Here is a 13037-nt window from a genome sequence, read left to right as displayed (position 1 = left end):
TTAAGAATTGCAAAAGAAAATTAAATATTGTGAGAAAAAAAGTTTTGCAAACAAAAATAAAGATTTGCAAAATATAAATGAAATGTTGCATATGTGGCCCATATGTGTTTTGATTCCATACAGCAACACTACAAAAATATGTTTTTTTTTTACTGTATAACATTATGTACATGATTGTTGTAGATTAAACTAGCCATATGGGCAACTTTATCAACGTAAACTGCAACATACACAGTAGTGCAGAATTAATATTCATGTGAAACCATCCCAACGAGTTCTTTTTCAGAACATTATTGTACATAACTTTACTTTTACTCTCAATACCTCAACCCCCGGGTTCACAGACAAGGATTAAAATATTAACAAATTGTTGCTAACTTTATCAAAGGCTGAATCTGAAGGACTCAGACCTGTCATACAAAGCACTGGTCAGCTGTCCAATGCTATATTTTTTATTTTATTTTATTAGCAGTTTCATTTCTGCAAACCTGTCTACATATGATCACCGTGGTAAAGACAATATACTATATAAAATCGTACATTTGTAAGATATCAGTCAGCATTTGAACTGCTGTGTGTGTGTGTGTGTGTGTTGTAGTTTTTCATTTGTATCATTACACCATTTAAGTAAGCTAAGATAATTCCTTCATTTCTAGTTGTAATTCACAACTAAAGACGCAAATTCAATTCAATTCAAGTGTATTTGTATAGTGCTTTTTACAATACAAATCGTTACAAAGCAACTTTACAGAAAATTATGTTTCTACAATATTTAGTAGTAGCTTATAAGTGGTCACTGTCAGTTTGTGCACATATGACAGGATTTTTTGAAAAATTAATACAAGACGTAGTTAGCCAGACGATGAACATTATTAATATTATTAATAATTTATAATTATTATATGATGCAGTCACACTTGTAGCAATATTTGTTAGTTCTGTTGTTGATCCAGGGTTATCATCTGAGGTCCTCTGAGGATCAGCATCATCTCTTCTCAGGTGTTCTGGATCCAGACTGGAGCTTGTGTAAATCCTAGTTACCACGGGATGAAGATCCCAGCAGAAAAAGAGAAACAAACAGAGACATAATTAGCATAGCTGCTGATCCAACAGAGTACAATTAATTAATTTCACCCAAGCTAAAGAATAAGAATGCACATTTAATCAGATGTAACTACACTCACAATTTAAGAGATACATTATACGAATGCTTGGCGTTTTTAATCTAGATTTAAAGCCGCTAGGTCGAAGGACCGAGAAGGAGTCCAGGGCTCGGAGGCTGGAGGCGGAGACAGGGCCTTAACATGCCAAGGCGGAGCTGGAGACTGGCAGTCCAGCGGCGAACTATCGCGCCCAGATGGCGCGGACTGAGGGTGAGCTGCGGGACTGACTGGCACCAGCGGAGATGAGGTCGATGAACGGGCTGGTCTAGGAGGAGGAGAGAGAGGAAGGATGGGAGGAAACACAGGAGGATCAGGGCTGGACGGAACCAACGGAAGTGGAGCAGAGGGACTGGCAGGTTTAGGAGGAGGTGGGAGAGGGAGGCTGGGAGGGAACACAGGAGACACAGAAGATTCAGAGCTGGGCGGAACCAGCGGAGACACAGAAGATTCAGAGCTGGGCGGAACCAGCGGAGACACAGAAGATTCAGAGCTGGGCGGAACCAGCGGAGACACAGAAAATTCATAGCTGGGCAGAACCAGCAGAAATGGAGCATAGGAACTGACTGGAGGAGGTAGGAGTGGGAGACTGAGAGGGTATACAGGGGGATCAGGGCTGGACGGAACCAGCGGAGAAACAGGAAGATTAGGGATTACCTCCATAGACCAGTCCATTAGATCCATAAGTTGCTCCATATTTCCCGAGACCGGATCCAGCTCACCCTCAGTCGCAGGAGTGTGGGCAGGGCTTTCCTCCACGCCCTCGATCTCCACGAGGACTCCCACGATGCACGGTGTTGCCGGCTCACACACCTGGTCAGTCGCGCTCTCGAGGTCCTGCTTTGGCTCGGGCTCTGCGGCTGCGGTGGGCTCTGGCTCCGTGTGGCTTGATGGTGGCTGGCTGGTCTCTGGGTTGGGAGTGGGGCTGGAGATATCCTCTTCGGCGGTGCTGATGGTCCACAAAGATCCATTTTTCTCCAGCACCCACTCCACAAAAGCGGCGAAATCCTCTCAGGGACCGTTCGCTGGTAGGCGTGCCTTACTCCGCTCGCTCAGGCCGGTGTAGAAAAAGTTAGAGAGCGAGCTGTCGGGGAAGTGGGTAAGGCACGCCAGATCTAAAAAGTCCCTGGTATGGTCCTCCAGCGAACGGTCCAGTTGCTCCAGGCACAGGAGATGGACTGCTGGGATGGCCATTCCGGGAGAGGAGGAAAAAAAAGCAAAAAATAAATGAAAGAAAAGACGCAGCTAAAAATAAACTATACTGTTTAGGTCCGTGATTCTGTTACAGATGAGGTGTAGTGCTAAACGTAAAACAAAGTGCAAGAGGAGGATAAGGAATAAATGAGGAGTTTACTGATGATAACGAAGAATACAGACAATATTAACAAGATAACATTTAGCATACAAGTCACATATATTCAGATTAGACACATTTAATCACGGACAGGGGAGAACTGAACAGACCGGGTATTTAAACACACAGATGGTAAAGAGGGAACTGGAGACAGGTGGGGATCAATCAATTAACTAAAACAAGAAAAGGAAGAGGACCAAATAAGAAAACAAGTTCATAAACGTGACAGTCTGAACCCCGAACATTATCAGGAAGGCTATTCCAGAGTTTGGGAGCCAAATGTGAAAAAGCTCTACCTCCTTTAGTGGACTTTGCTATCCTAGGAACTATCAAAAGTCCAGCGTTTTGTGACCTTAGGGAGCGTGATGTATTGTAGCGTGGTAGACGGCTAATTAGGTACGCAGGAGCTAAACCATTTAGGGCCTTATAGGTAAGTAATGATAATTTGTAACAGATACGGAACTTAATAGGTAGCCAGTGCAGAGACATTGGGGTAATCATATTTTCTTGACCTGGTAAGGACTCTAGCTGCTGCATTTTGGACTACCTGTAGCTTGTTTATTGAAGAAACAAGGACAACCACCTAGAAGTGCATTACAATAGTCCAGTCTAGAGGTCATGAAAGCATGAACTAGCTTTTCTGCATCAGAAACAGATAACATGTTTCGTAGCTTGGCAATGTTTCTAAGATGGAAGAATGCAATTTTTGTAACATGGGAAATATGACTTTCAAAATACAAGTTGCTGTCTAATATAACACCCAGATTTTTGACTGTAGAAGAAGTAAGAGTACATCCATCTAGTTGCAGATTGTAATCTACAAGATTCTGTGTAGTGTTTTTTGGTCCAATAATTAATATCTCTGTCTTGTCCGAATTTAATTGGAGAAAATTTGGGTCATCCAATCTTTTAAATTTTTAACACACTCAGATAATTTAGAAGTTGAATCTGGTCTCGTTGAGATATATCAACTCCATATTTTACTGGTGATAAATGAGATGACTCCCCATTTAAATAAACAAAATTGTAGCGATCAGAAAGGTAGGATCTAAACCATCTGAGAGCCTGCCCTTGAATACCTGTATAGTTTTGTAATCGATCTATGAGTATGTCATGATCTATGGTGTCGAATGCAGCACTAAGATCAAGTAAAACTAGAAATGAGATGCAGCCTTGATCTGATGCAAGAAACAGGTCATTTGTCATTTAAACAAGTGCAGTTTCAAATCAGTGTGATTCTCCTGGCCTCGGTCGTGGCTAAGCTTAAGGTGTGGATGAAACATTCCTACCATCTCCTCCACTGTGAAATAAAACATAAAAACAGTAATGAGCAGTTCTCCACCTGTCCTGTCAGGATGCAGCTCTCCACAGCGTTGCTATGCGACAGATCGCTGATGGGGACCTCTGCTGCGACATTAGGAAATCCTGACTTCACTTTGGGACACAGCTGAAATGTGGAAAAAGTGAAACGCTGTGAATACTTTCTGGATGCACTATCATGTCAGTGCTGTTCTGTCAGAGTCTGCTCATCAGGCGGCTCGGTGAAGCAGGTGTTTCAGTTTGTGACTCCCTCAGAAGGGCACTTGACAGAGGTGTTTTTCCTCTGCTCTCCTCTGTCTCCGCCTGCAGCTTTAGCAGTGAAAGTGCAGAATAGACATGATAAATACACAGCCACCAAAGATTGGTGGGATCTCTAACTTGGAGAACCTCTTCTGTAATCTGTAATCAAATAGATTTTATTAACAAAAGATAGAGAAGAGTAATCAACAACTACTAAATGAATACCATAAATGAAATGGGAATAAAGTGCATAAGATGCAAACAATGCAAGAGATTATGTTGGGTGTTGCAATGTCAGAGCTACATTATCTGAAAAGATAAAATGTTGGTACTCTGAAAGAAATAAGGTGAAGAACCCTATTATGCAGTGTTGTAGTCGAGACCAGCTCATTCGAGTCCGAGTCAAGACCGAGACCAGAGAGACAAGACCTAAAGAAATCTTCAAGAGTATGTAAAATGTTTGGTGGAAACAATAAAATTGGTACCATACTCAAACAGTATATAAAATATAACGTGGCATGCACACTGTATTTTATTTACTTGATATAGGTTTAAAAAAATAGGTTTAAAAAAATATGATCAGTTAAGGGTAAAAAGGCCACATATCACACAATGTTTCTTTTTTAGAGTCTTAATGCACATAAACTCTTAGTGGCTAAACTTTATAATAGATGACGTTTTAAAAAGTTAATGTGTTAAGTTCATGAGACATCCTGACCTGAGTTACGCTAACATCTCACATCACAAGAAAATCACCAATCACTGAAGGTGTCAATCATACATCAATTTAAATAAATATTAGCACACAGTAATAATCATGAAATATTTTTATTGGGACTCGAGTGGACTCGGAAATAAGTCAGATTCCTTATATGTTCGAGTCTGAGTCAATACCGAATCAAAATGCACACAAGTCCATGACAAGACCAAGACCATTAAAATAAGGTCTCGAGACCGAGTTCAAGACTGAGTCTGAGTCTCGAGTACTCAACACTGCTATTATGCATCAAACAAATACATGAAAGATTTTTTTATAAACTGCAATCCACTATATAATATCTAATGTAAATTAGAAAAATCATATACTGATAATAGCTAACATTGCCAAGGTGTCTGGAAGAGGTTTGGATAAGTGATATTTACATTCTCTGTGGACGAGTAAATCCCATCCACTGGTTGTGCTGGTAGCAATGCAGTGGGGAAAGGAGCAGGAATATGTTTCAACAGCCTTGAACATGAAGCGCTGATGGATGCTGAACTCCTGGAGCACCAAAGGGTCCTAACATCTGGAACACACAGATGTGGCCCTGGAGTAGGTGCAAAATGTCCTTACCCTGGAACACGCAAGCAAAGGTACCTTGGAATAAAGGTTTGCTCTCCGGAGCTTAACCTTGTTGCAGATATCTGTGTGTTTTCTGCCTCTCTGGGCTAGAGACTCAGAACTTGATCGATCAACTTTGTCTCTCTGGAGACTCAGGACATGCTGCATCTGTTGTTGTCTCACTGGATCAAAGACTTTTTTTTGGTGAACATAGGTGATTGTACATCAAAGAACTATGAATTATTATATGGTGTTCCACAAGGATCAATTCTAGGCCCAGTTTTATTTTAATTATACAGGTGCTAGTCATATAATTAGAATATCATCAAAAAGTTGATTTATTTCACTAATTCCATTCAAAAAGTGAAACTTGTATATTCATTCATTACACACATTTCAAATGTTTATTTCTTTTAATTTTGATGATTATAACGGACAACTAAGGAAAATCCCAAATTCTGTATCTCAGAAAAATAGAATATATTTTAAGACCAATACAAAGAAAGGATTTTTTGAAATCTTGGCCAACTGAAAAGTATGAACATGAAAATTATGAGCATGTACAGCACTCAGTACTTAGTTGTGGCTCCTTTTGCCTGAATTACTGCAGCAATGCAGCGTGGCATGGAGTCAATCAGTCTGTGGCACTGCTCAGGTGTTATGAGAGCCCAGGTCGCTCTGATAGTGGCCTTCAGCTCTTCTGCATTCTTGGGTCTGGCATATTGCATCTTACTCTTCACAATACCCCATAGATTATCTAAGGGGTTAAGGTCAGGCGAGTCTGCTGGCCAATTAAGAACATGGATACCATGGTCCTTAAACCAGGTGCTGGTAGCTTTGGCACTGTGTACAGGTGCAGAGTCCTGTTGGAAAATGAAATCTGCATCTCCATAAAGTTGGTCAGCAGCAGGAAGCATGAAGTGCTCTAAAACTTCCTGGTATACGGCTGCGTTGACCTTGGACCTCAGAAAACACAGTGGACCAACACCAGCAGATGACATGGCACCCCAAACCATCACTGACTGTGGAAACTTTACACTGGACCTCAAGCAACGTGGATTGTGTGCCTCTCCTCTCTTCCTCCAGACTCTGGGACCCTGATTTAAAATTTACTTTCATCAGAGAACATAACTGTGGTCCACTCAGCAGCAGTCCAGTCCTTTCTGAAGCGAGACGCTTCTGACGCTGTCTGTTGTTCAAGAGTGGCTTGACACAAGGAATGCGACAGCTGAAACCCATGTCTTGCATACGTCTGTGTGTAGTGGTTCTTGAAGCACTGACTCCAGCTGCAGTCCACTCTTTGTGAATCTCCCCCACATTTTTGAATGGGTTTTGTTTCACAATCTTCTCCAGGGTGCGGTTATCCCTATTGGATGTACACTTGTTTCTTCCCTTCACCTCTCTTAATGTGCTTGGACACAGAGCGCTGTGAACGCCAGCCTCTTTTGCAATGACCTTTTATGTCTTGCCCTCGTTGTGTAATGTGTCAATGGCCGTCTTTTGGACAACTCGTCCCCTTGGAATTTTAAGGTTCTTCCCCATGATTGTGTACCCTACAGAACTAGACTGGTAGACTATTTAAAGGTGTTTTGAGTTAATTAGCTGATTAGAGCGTGGCACCAGGTGTCTTCAATATTGAACCTTTTCACAATATTCTAATTTTCTGAGATACTGAATTTGGGATTTTCCTTAGTTGTCAGTTATAATCATCCAAATTAAAAGAAATAAGCATTTGAAATATATCAGTCTGTGTGTAATGAATGAATATAATATACAAATTTCACTTTTTGAATGGAATTAGTGAAATAAATCAACTTTTTGATTATATTCTAATTATATGACCAGCACCTGTATGTGCTTCCTCTAGGCAGCATCATTCAGAAATTTGACATGAATCTTCATCTTTATGCTGATGACATTCAGTTTGGCTGAGCTCAGAGACACTGTTGTAATAGACAGATTGTCAAACTCTCTGTGTAGTATTGTAAAATGGATGAATGCAAAGTTTCTAAAACTGAATGAAGATAAAACTGAAATTCTTATTGTGGGAAAGAAACATGGGAGGGAGGGGATAGAGCTGGTCAGGGTTCCTTAGCATTACAATTTAACAAAGAGGTAAAATACCTGGGTGTTATTTTGAATTGTGATTTGAGTTTCAATCAACAAACACTTGTTTCTATCACCTGAGAAACACTACCAGGATTCTTCATTTTTTATCTTTTAATGATGCTAAGAAATAAATCCATGCATTTATCTTCTCTCGACCTGATTACTGTAATGCTGTGTATACTTGCTTAACAAAAGTTTACACTTGATAAGGAATGCAGCAGCCAGAGTATTAATGAATTTAAAGAAGCAAGAACACATTACACCGGTTTTAATCGTATTGGTTACCAGTTCATCAAAGGATTGATTGTAAGAATCTTTTATTAGTCTATAAAGCATTGCATAATCTGGCACCATCTTACATTTCTGAGTGTTTGTGTAAATCTCTTTCTAACAGAATGATCCTCTAGCACGGGTCTTTTCAATCTTAATTGATCTGATGGTGTCTCTGATAGATATTATGCTCCACAAATCTGGAAAAATCTACCAAAGAAGTGAGAGAGTCCACTAGGATTCATATTTTATTGTATCTTTTGTGCCTTATATAAATATATACATTTGTTTAATTGTAGAAATCATTTTGTGCTTTATTTCATATTGATATTATATTTGTAATATTTTTATTTTCTTGTGAAGCACTTAGTTGAATTTTATGTATGAAGAGTGCTACATAAATAAATTATGTTATGTTCATGATAGTCCATGATGTGTATTAATTAATCTAACCTAAAGTGTAACATCGTTCACAATGCACTGGATGAGCAGTTCATGGCAAAAGCAAAAAAAAAAAAAAAAACAGTTGCTGATTAGTGTATACAACAATATTGTAATGCTTTACTTTTAGCTTTGTTCAGCACTGTAATGCACTCTTTTCCATAAAAAGTGACCAAGTAACATAAATAGTTACTTTTTACGGAGTAACACAATATGGTTATGCATTACTTTTAATATTGGGGTGGTGATGGCGCAGTGGATAAGACAAATGCACTTGGTGTACAGAAAGATGGATGAAAGAACCAGCACCTGGCCAATTAATCCTATTGCTTACGGAAAATAACCATGGTGTAACTACAAATAAAAACAAGAAAACATGGTAACTGTAGATGAACCATGGTAACCATACATTTTCTGCTAATTGATTCTACATAAATGTAAATGTTAAATAAAACAACTCACATAGGCCTAATAAAACATAATTAAATCTCAAAGCGCAATTAATTGACTTCACTGAGAAACGAGGTTGGCACGAGTTTATCATAACGAGAGTAGATCAGAAAATTAAGAAGTCGTCGTTGGATCAGAAGAATAATTTAAAAAAACCTGTGCTAAACAATTGCAATGTTGTATACTTTTATACTGTGTAATATTAATTATGGCAGCTGTTTTCATTGAACCCAAATGAATGAACGCAAAAGTAATGTTTTTTTTTTTTTTTCCAAAAAGAATACAGCCTTGCACTTCCTTGACATAACTATTTATTATGCTATTAAGCATAACAGTTATGAGCATTTTCCCCTCTTTTTTATTTTTAATAATGCTTGAACAACATAATAAAAGTGCCAAGGGTATGTGTGTGTCTATATATATATATATATATATATATATATATATATATATATATATATATAATGAAAAGCCTGTACCAATTAATGTACATTAATGTTCCCCTCTTTGTACTGTCATTAATGGTGCTTTTAAATACACCATAAAAAACGAGGTTTCTGACTGCTGAATTTACAACGATGGATATCATATTTAACAAGTCTAATCATTGATATACTTGTATAAGAGGTTACAAGTATATCAATGTTACAATATCAGGTTACATTATAATCAGGTTACATTACATTGTACATGTTCATGTAGAAAAGGAAAGTTGGACAGCTCTTTGTCATTTCTAAATGTTTAAATCTCAAACCATAAGCTCTTTGTATATTGCTAATGGCAGAAAATATGAGGTCATGCTTCTGTTTGTGTGTGTCGGATTATAGACGCGTCACGTAAGCATTATGATCCGATTGCCATCAGAGAGGCGGGGCCTAGCATCGACTGACAGCCTCCCTGACCAAAGACACTGCGACCCAACAGCGCTCGACCAATCAGAGCGGGGGTGACAGCAGCCAGGGGGCGGGATATAGCGCTGTGATTGGCTGAAGCGCGCGCCTCGCAGCCATCTTTCCGTTTCGTCCTTTCCTTTCCTTTCCTGAAATCCGAATCGAACGAATGTTGTTAGTCTGAATTCAGTTTCTTATTCTGAATTCATCTCCGCAGTAACGGATCATTCCCGTGTATCCAGACAGAGATGTCCCGCGGTCGGAGGAGCACGCACTTCTGGAGCGAGGAGGAGACGGACCTGCTCCTGCAGACGCTGAAGCAGATGAACATTGACCGCTACACCGACGGACGTAAGCACCGCAACAGCCTAATCTTCCGCAAGGTGTGCGCGAGGCACCGGGAGGCGGGGTTCGCGCGCTCCTGCGACCAGGTCAAGCACCGCTGGAAGACCCTCAAGGCCATCTACTACAAGGCCAAGAGACAGAGCAGCGGCTCCAGCTTCAGGCACTTCGACACGATGGAGGAGATCTTCGGACACAGGCCTCTGGTGCTCCACACGACCCCCGACAGCGGGGACGAGCAGAGACACGGGCGCGCGCCCCCCGACAGCAGGGACGAGCAGAGACACGGGCGCGCGCCCCACGACAGCAGGGACGAGGAGAGACACGGGCGCGCGCCCCCCGACAGCAGGGACGAGGAGGAGGAGGAGGAGGAGGAAGAAGAAGAAGAGGAGGAGGGTGAGTGACGTCACCCATCTGAAGAGGGTCAAAACATAAACGCCTTCTTGTCTCAGGACAGGGACTTCTTTAACTAAAGTTAACTTTTTTTTTTTTTTAGTTTGGATAAAAGTGACGTGACTAAATCTACTGTAGTTACATGTAACGGAATTACGTCATTTAATAGCTAAATAAATGTAACCGTAATCTGTTACAGTTACTGAGAAAATAAATTACAGTTAACGATTACAATATTTCCACACACACACAAACACAGATTTGATTGCAGATTGCTCTAAAATATGAGACCGCAATGTTTCAGGAGTTTAGGACACATGCTTATAACATCTGTTTTATTTCTATCAGGGTTTATGTGTAAAGATGAAGTGTGATTAACAGTGTTTACTGTCATAGCTATACAAAGATTTGATTTCAGAACAGTTTCATAGTTAATAAACCATGTCTTGTTATGATTTTATATCTGTATTAAACCTCAGAACGATCTGAAAGTTCAAATATGTGCTAAAGTATCTTTTTTTTTTTATAATCTTAATTCAAGTGAAGAATGCTCATGTTTATATGTTTAAAACTGTTGAAAACATTTGTTAGAAATTTAGAAAAGTAATTAAATATAATCAGTTATGTTACTTTAATAAATGAATTAAGATGATGGCATTATTTAGTACTGATTATATTTTAAATACAGTGTAACTTGTCACCTGTAACAGTCCCACAGTAATCTTCCCAGCGCTGGACGTTACATCTTACACACATATAGATCCTGTGTCAGCTTTTCTTCTTTATTGGTGTATAAGTGGTACAATAAAGAAATAATAAGTAAGCGTACATATGCAACCAGTTGAAAGAGTTTTTGATCTCAGTCTGCTCAGATGCATCAGTGTGTGGTTGAAGCCTGATGGAGGTGTGTGTGTGTGTGTGTGTGTGTCTCAGATGATGTGCTGGAGGAGCTGGAGGGGGGGGTTCAGGAGCTCCAGTCAGTGAAGATGGAGAACGAGCCGCTGGTCCTCACACAAGCATCACACGAGAGCTCCAGCACGTCCACAGAGAGCCCCAGCGCCGCTCCAGGTCTGACACACACCACATCAGCATCATCATCAGTCACAAAGCATTAGAGTTTATCTGAGGATAGATCACGAACCGCCAAGCATTAGGCCTACATTTAACTGAAGATGGATGGCAGGTAATATGCAGCTTTGTGTGTGCGTTTGACACCATATAAAACACAGATTCACACAAGTTCACACCTGCAGCGCTTCTGTGAACAGAGAAAACTGAATAAAACCTGAAAAAACTGAAATTTAAGCCTATAGTTTACATACGAGTAGGCTAAATAATATTTTAACATCCAGATAATTGTGAATATGGAAACATTTGTGCAGAATGACAGGCGTAGGCTTCAGTTTCGCTTTTAAATTAATTAGTTTTGACTTTCAACTTTAGAGGATTTGTCGTGGAGAGAAGGGAACCAAAATAGCCCAACTGTGTTTGTAAATATCATGAGATGCACATGATCATCACAACGCCAGTATTGGTGAAAGTGTTTGACGCTGACGGTGTGACTGATAGCAGTGTGCTGTCGTCTCTGTACAGTGGTCATGTGATCGCTGATAGCTGTGTTGTGTCCTCAGGCGTGCTGAAGCGCAGACGCTCGTGTTGTGCCGGGCTGCACAGTCAGTATCAGGGCTTTCTGGAGAGACTGCAGCAGACGCAGAACGCCTGGCTGGAGCAGCAGCTGGAGCAGAGTCACGTCCGAGAGGAGCGTCTGGTGGCCCAGGTGCTGGCAGAACACACACGCTCCATGGAGGCGTTGGTCAACCAGCTGTTCGCAGGCCTGAGGAGCCTCCTGCCCCCGTCCTGTCCCCATCCCCATCCCCAGACATCAGCCCTGCAGAACAGCACTCCTGAATCCTGAATCACACACACCAGACTCACACTCTTCATCCTGATGCTTTCTCAGAGAACACATTCAGTAGTCCTGGACTGATATGGTAAAGGTAGTGATAACTAGAGATGGGCTTATCGATCCTAAAGTATCACAATATAGCGATATTGATGCAAATATTGGAAGTATCGATTTTCAAATGTTTTATTTACCAGTTACTTTGTTTTGGTTTAACTATAGTATTTGTAGATTTCCACTACAGTAAATTATACAGCACTATAGTAAACCTGTTTTAACCGTGTGTAACAGGGATGGGGCGATATGGACAAATACATCACGATAATTTCTGGTATTTATTGTGATTAATGATATCAGTGATGATAATTCAGGGCATTATATGCATCCATGACAAAAATAACAAAACAATCCTGTTTCTTTAGAAAAAAAGAATATTCTTTTCTATTTTTACCTAAAAAATTGTGTTGTTATGGAGTACACGCTTAATGTGATTAGGATAGAGTATTGTTATAATTTTATCAATTCTGATTCAGAATCTGCTTATCGATTACAATTCTTTACTGTCCCCAGTTTCAATTCCAGTGTGATTAAATAATGATATCAAACATTTATACTCTATCTCTTTTTTGCAAACCTTTTATTGGAGCTGAATACCATGAACAAAATTCAATAAGCTACATAAAAATTTGACTCTTTAAGAGCTGATTGTAGTTCTCTCATGATTGTAAAGGAAGAAACATTAGACAACTAAACAAAATCACATGTAACTTATGAATAAATGATTCAATGATTCACTTAAGATGTACCTGTTTCATTACTAGATTCAAAGACATTTTAACAGCCC

The 13037-nt window shown here is 40.0% G+C and overlaps 1 protein-coding gene across 1 annotated transcript; it reads left to right on the top strand.

The window, feature by feature from the left end:
• The first annotated feature begins 11198 nt into the window (after positions 1–11198).
• Positions 11199–12802, top strand: LOC132110242 (uncharacterized). Its single transcript, XM_059516834.1, has 2 exons — positions 11199–11358; positions 11922–12802. The coding sequence occupies exons 1-2, from the start codon at positions 11277–11279 to the stop codon at positions 12203–12205; spliced, it is 366 nt and encodes a 121-aa protein (XP_059372817.1). The 5' UTR covers positions 11199–11276; the 3' UTR covers positions 12206–12802.
• The last annotated feature ends 235 nt before the right edge of the window (positions 12803–13037 follow it).

This window comes from Carassius carassius, chromosome 29 (genome assembly GCF_963082965.1).
Source record: "Carassius carassius chromosome 29, fCarCar2.1, whole genome shotgun sequence".
Classification (NCBI taxonomy): domain Eukaryota; kingdom Metazoa; phylum Chordata; class Actinopteri; order Cypriniformes; family Cyprinidae; genus Carassius; species Carassius carassius.
Note: the sequence above shows the minus strand (reverse complement) of the source record. Positions and strands in the feature narration are given on the sequence as shown.